Below are 6,000 nucleotides of genomic sequence, written 5' to 3'. Positions count from 1 at the left end.
TTGGTAAGTGTTTTTTTACATCGGTAATTAATTTGTAACTGAAATATATTTCAGTAACGTTTGTAGAGTAATTGACTCATTGTAAATAATGTTAAAGTTAGTTTAAGACTATTTATACTTATATTTTTGGTATACAATGAGTCCCATATAATATTTTAGCATTCTCTATTTATTTTTATATTTTTGGTATACAATAGTGTCCCATATAATATTTTATCATTTTTTTTTAAGTTTGTTGATGGAGGTTGCTATTGAGAAAATGTGTTATGTTTCTTATTCTGTATTTTTTATTCTTTTTCCATTTATCCATATCGTGGTTGTAGGGTGTTAAACTTCTCATTGTCATAATACTGTATTGTACAGTTCTTGGCCATGGTCAGACTTTTGCTATACAGAAAAGCATTGTTCTGTTTACCAGTGCACCGAGAGGCTTGTCGTTCGCATTTATGTATGTGGTAAACTATCCCCTTTTTAATCATGTAAGTGCATCATCAGAAACATGTTCCTCATAAGCATCATTAATATTCATCATATATACTCTTGATAAGGGCAGACATGAAAGGACTTTGATCCTCTCTCCTTTGACTTTTGTTTCCTGCCTGCCTTTGCATTTGGTGTAGGTTTTCAACTTTGTTCTGTCGTTATGATTTTGTTGACTTAACTATAGCCTTGTGTGGTGCTGCTTTGACATGAGCTACATTTTGGGATATCTCTTCTTTTCATTACAAGTAGAATCATATCTCTTTCTTTGGGAACTTCCTCTTTCCCATCTTATGAGCACAGCATCTCCGGGAAACTTTCTCAGTTGTTGTAGGATTCTCTAGGTACATTAGATTCCATATTTTTAGTTGTTTGTAGATTTACCTGCTAAAAATTTCCTCAGTTTTACATATGACTATTTATATGACTTATGGTGTGTGTAACCCTTCCTTAAAAACTTTTGTTCTTTGTTAAAGTAATACTTTTTTACCTCCGCCAACAAAGTTAGAAGGAGTTTGTTTTAACCCCTGTTTGTGTGTTTGTTTGTGAACAGCTCCCTGTCCACAATTGTAATTGTTGAGTAATGAAACCTGCAGGGATTAACTGTTATGTAAAAACTTGGAAATGATTTAATTTTGGAAGGTCAAGGTCAAGGAAAATGTCTAATTCACATAATTAGCTGTAAGTTTGGACATTGTTGTCACAGAGACTTCAAACTTGGTTCATATTTGAGCGTATGAAAATCCACACCAATTAATACATGTTAAGGTCAAATTTCAAGGTCAAGGTCAAGCAAAAGGTGGAAAAATATGCTGCAGCAGTGGAGATCTGGGCTCTACTGAGTGCCCCTCTAGTTTACCTATAGTATGGCAATCTTTTTCCGCTTCAGCCATGCTGTTATCACTATTTTATTTCGTTTACTCTTCACAAATTACAATCCTCATAATTCTGTATTCCTATTGTAACAGAAATGTTATACTGCCTAATGCCTTTCCATCCACCTCAGTGCGGTCCTCCTTCATCTTGCATCTCAATTATTCTGTTTACATTTTTTTTGCATAGAAAATCCAGTAAATATCATTTTGAATTTTAGGATCCTAAGTGTCTATTAGGACACCATTTATTACATGCTATACATAATGTTTTACTGTATTTAGCTTGTACCAAACCTCTCCCAGAGCATCTACATGACAAGTGAGATTTACCTGTAGCTCCATTACTGGTTAATTTAAGATTGGTTCTCCATCAATTAAGATTCAATTCTCTCCATCCCACTGTTATACATTTTAAAGATTTCATTGACTTTTTCCTGCTCCTGTAATTAGCACCAGATCAATGGCATAGAAAAGCACATAGAGGACTTCTATTCTAATTTCCTTCTTACCATGATGTATTCAGTTGGGATTCTCTTATACTGCATGTTATCATAACATTATTAACTTGACTAGAAAAGCAGACCTCTGCCACAGCAGGTTATTTCTCAACATTTTGGACGTTTTGCTCATCTGTTACCTTAATCTTTGACCTTCCAAAATTTAATAATTTCCAGCTCTTTACATAATAGTTTAAAATCCCTGCAAGTTTCATTACTTGACGATTAGAATTCTGGCCGTATGGTTGATGACCGGAATTTGACCTTTTGCTTTACCTTGACCTTGGACGACATTGACCTTGGACTCGACCTCGACATGTAATAATTGGCATGAATTTTCATACACTCAAATATGAAACAAGTTTGAAGTGTCTGTGACAACAATGTCCAAACTTAGTGCTGATTACGTGAATTGAACATTTTGCTTGACCTTGATATACCAAAATTTTATAATATCCAACTTTTTACATAACAGTTAATCCCTGCAAGTTTCATTACTCTATGCTTAAAATTGGGGTCAGGAAGCTGTTCACAAACAAACTTGCAAACACACAAACAGCGGGTAAAACATAACCTCCTTCCAACTTCGTTGACGGAGGTAATAAATCTTCTATACTTGTTGCTTTCATAATGGCTCGCAATTACTTGTTGTGGAATTATGTTGCATAGTGCAGTCTATACTTTGAATAAAGATAGAAGTAATGTCCATTTTAGCTTTTCCAATCTATTACCAACTTTTCACAGAGAGATGTTAGCCATGAATCTTTAATAGTTGAAGCTGGCATGAAAGTATGTACAATATTGTTACTGCTAGCAAGCAGCAAAGAAATCTCTAAATGGGAAGTATGCAGCTGTGTCCTTTCCTTTGGATAGAAGAGAGAAATGAGTGACAACATAAACATAACCATTAGATGGGAATACTGTACTTTATGCCATGAAGACATACAGTATACAGTACCACTCTTTAATAAACATTTATTTATTGAAGTACCTGTACTGATGCAATATTTTTTGAAGACCAAAATTATTGAGCTACTTGATCTAAAAGATTTCACTAACTGTTTAGGCACTTATAAAGAAGCTGTTGAAGACAGTTCTGCATGCTATACTTCATCCACTAGTACAAATGTATAAAATTTTAAAGCACAATTTAATTTTTTTTTTCATACAAATAAATCAATGCGAAGGCCTTAAAGTGCATCTGGCTCTTTTCCTGACTTGGTCAAGATGAAATGAATTCAGCTTAGCTGCCTCCTCGTATATTAGTTCACGCCCTCTCTATCAGTAGAGAATTCTTACTCTATGTGTTATCAGACCAGAGAGGTGGCAATGTATTGTAGAGTACTGGATTTGTACCAAAACTCAAATTCAAGGAAAAAACCTGAACAGTACTGTATTGGTTTTGGCACTGGAAGGCGATCACTTAACAAATGCCTGAGTAGCTATTTTGGCAGTAGGAATCTGGTTTCTATCTAAATAAACCCTCAGGAACTTGAAGCTGGCAAAGTACAACCTTTAGTTGTTTTTCATGAAGAAATAGGAAAAAACAATTCGATATTCTTTCCCCATTTCCCCATTTCTTACAGTTGAAATTTACTATCAAATGACTTCCTATTATTATTGTTATTATTATTATTATTATTATTATTATTATTATTGTTGTTATTGTTATTATTACTTGCTAAGCTACAACCCTCATTGGAAAAGCAGGATGCTATAAGCCCAGGGGCTCCAACGGGGAAAATAGCCCAATGAGGAAAGGAAACGAGGAAAAATAAAATTTTTAATAAGAGTAACTTTAAAATTAATATCTCCTCTATAAACTATAAAAACTTTAATAAAACTAGAGGAAAAGAAGCAAGATAGAAAAGCGAGCCCGAATGTACCCTCAAGCAAGAGAACTCTAACCCAAGACAGTGGCAGACCATGGTACAGAAGCTATGGCACTACCCTAGACTGCAGAACAATGGTTGGATTTTTGAGGGTCCTTCTCCTAGAAGAGCTGCTGACCATAGCTAAAGAGTTCATAGCTATAGGGTTTATAGGGTTGTGGATTTGTTTGTTGGTGTTTATAAGGTATTTAGCTGGATGTTTCATGGATCAAATCATGATAAATCATAAATTTTGTAACAAATTATTGAGTTAACACGAGGTATGACTGAATCTCTAGAAGGTCATAGGGTAATTATGGCCACAGATTCATGACCCCAGACTTTCCAGCTGGATGCTAGGAGTTTGGATGTATTCTGATCTTTTAGAATAATTTGTCTAAGTCAGAATGAAATGAACATAATTGGTTTCCCTTTTTGTAATCTTTGGTGTTCCTTAGGGAATTCCCAACAGCCTTTTATAGGGAAAAGAAGGGAGGCATCCTTATTCTCAAAATGAATGAGCAATGATGGTTGTAATAAATCACCAAGTATTCCTGAATACAGGTCGGACTTGTATTTATAATCCATTGGTTTTTGCCTCATTGAATGGAAGATGTATTGATGAACACCAGGAAATCATCTGATCAGTATTGTTCTCTTAGAATCACTGTAAATTGATAAAGGAACAAAATGTAATTCAATGGAAAACAGTATATGAAATAATAAAATTATTTTCAAATAAAGCAATACTGTAAAAGCCAAATGGTAAAAAAATAGTGTGTGCTTTCAGTGCAGACAGAACAAATAATTGCTGATTTGTCTTCTGTCACCTGCCAGCTCTGCATTTAAAGACAGACTACATGTAATGTTCTTCTTCCTTACAAGTATTTTGAAAATATATGTCAGACAATTCTTGCTATAAAGAAATGGACAGTATAAGTACTTTCATGTTTTTGTTGTGAAACAAAAGTAATGTATTTTCAATAATTTATCACCAAATAGATTGTTTTAAGAGATCTTAGAATATCCGTTTTCATGTGGTTGGTAGTACAAATTCCAAGTTTTGCTCACCTTACACACTTGCAGTAAAGAAGTTATACCTAATTATTTATCAATATACAAGAACTACTGAAGTGTGATGTAACTTTTATAAGTTTAAGGTTGCAGTATTGCAGAGATATATAATTTTTTTTTTAAAATGAGGTAGAATATGTTGTGATAACCTGCTCTGTACTCTCTTAACCCTTTTACCCCCAGGCTATTTGGAAATTTCCAACCCTTAACCCCCAGGGGTTGTTTTTTTTCAAGCACATTTTGTAGTATATTTTTTTTAAATTGCTCTAACAGCTTTAATTTTTGTCATAGAGAGGTCAAGTTGGTCTCATTCTCTTGGAAAATGCCTGAAGTTTCTCAAAATATTATAAAAAATATGCAAAAAAGAATTTAAATAACAGTTTTTTTGCAAGGACGTACCAGTACGTCCATGGGGGTAAAAGGATGAGTTTTGTGAAACGTACCAGTACGTCCTTTGGGGGTAAAAGGGTTAAGAATATGGAGCTATGAATAGACACGCCTAAAGGTATTTGACTTGAAGACTGGTATTTCTCAGTAATGAACTCTGAAATATTTTTTTTTCAGGAAGCATTAAAGAAGCTTAACCAACCTGGCATTCCATCCAAACCAAAGATCCCCAAAAGTCAAGTGAAGAGATACCTTGAAGAGTTTGCACAAGCAAAAGCTGCTGGTAAGTCTATTATATCCAGAATTAGGAGCTTGAATTAAACTTTCTTGGAAATATATTTATAGTTATATTTTGATGGTTTGAGCAGCGATCAATGATGTTTGTATTACACAGGGAGGTTTGCTCACTTGCCCGAGGATCAGTTGAACAAGCTAGAAAAAGAGGTCAAGGCAGCAGCTTCAGATGCAGACAAAGCTCCTGAGCTTGAAGAGTTTCTAAGGGCTGTTCGGGAGGAAGAAGGTAAGATAGAGTGCAAACAACTTTTAGATAAGTAGGTAGGGGAAGAATATTTACTGAAAATTACATCCATATAATTGACAAACCTCTTTATATTTTACACTGTGATCTGAATAGGGGGTTACTGCTGAGTGAAATCTTTCTCTATAAGGTAATGGTCCTTGTTTCACCTGCCAAATTACTTTTACTCTCAAACTCTGGTTATCATTGGTTATGTTCTTTAAATTATCTTCTGATATACTCGTTTCATCTTCCCGATAATTATCATCTCTTTTAGTCTTAATTTAGTATTGTGAAAT

General features: G+C 34.3%; 1 protein-coding gene across 10 annotated transcripts in view; it reads left to right on the top strand.

Annotated features, from left to right (window-relative positions):
• Positions 1-6,000, top strand: part of Pfk (ATP-dependent 6-phosphofructokinase) — a 130,460-nt gene that overhangs the window by 12,574 nt on the left and 111,886 nt on the right. For all 10 annotated transcript variants that reach the window (XM_068390037.1, XM_068390043.1, XM_068390044.1 and 7 more), the window contains exons 3-5: positions 1-3; positions 5,362-5,467; positions 5,579-5,704. The exon at positions 1-3 is cut by the window's left edge and continues 66 nt beyond it. In XM_068390037.1, the coding sequence (XP_068246138.1) occupies positions 1-3; positions 5,362-5,467; positions 5,579-5,704 (235 nt within the window). The remainder of the gene's footprint in view (positions 4-5,361; positions 5,468-5,578; positions 5,705-6,000) is intronic.

This window comes from Palaemon carinicauda, chromosome 16 (genome assembly GCF_036898095.1).
Source record: "Palaemon carinicauda isolate YSFRI2023 chromosome 16, ASM3689809v2, whole genome shotgun sequence".
NCBI classification, from domain to species: Eukaryota; Metazoa; Arthropoda; class Malacostraca; order Decapoda; family Palaemonidae; genus Palaemon; species Palaemon carinicauda.
The sequence above is the reverse complement of the archived record's forward strand: the minus strand, read 5'-3'. Positions and strand labels throughout refer to the sequence as shown.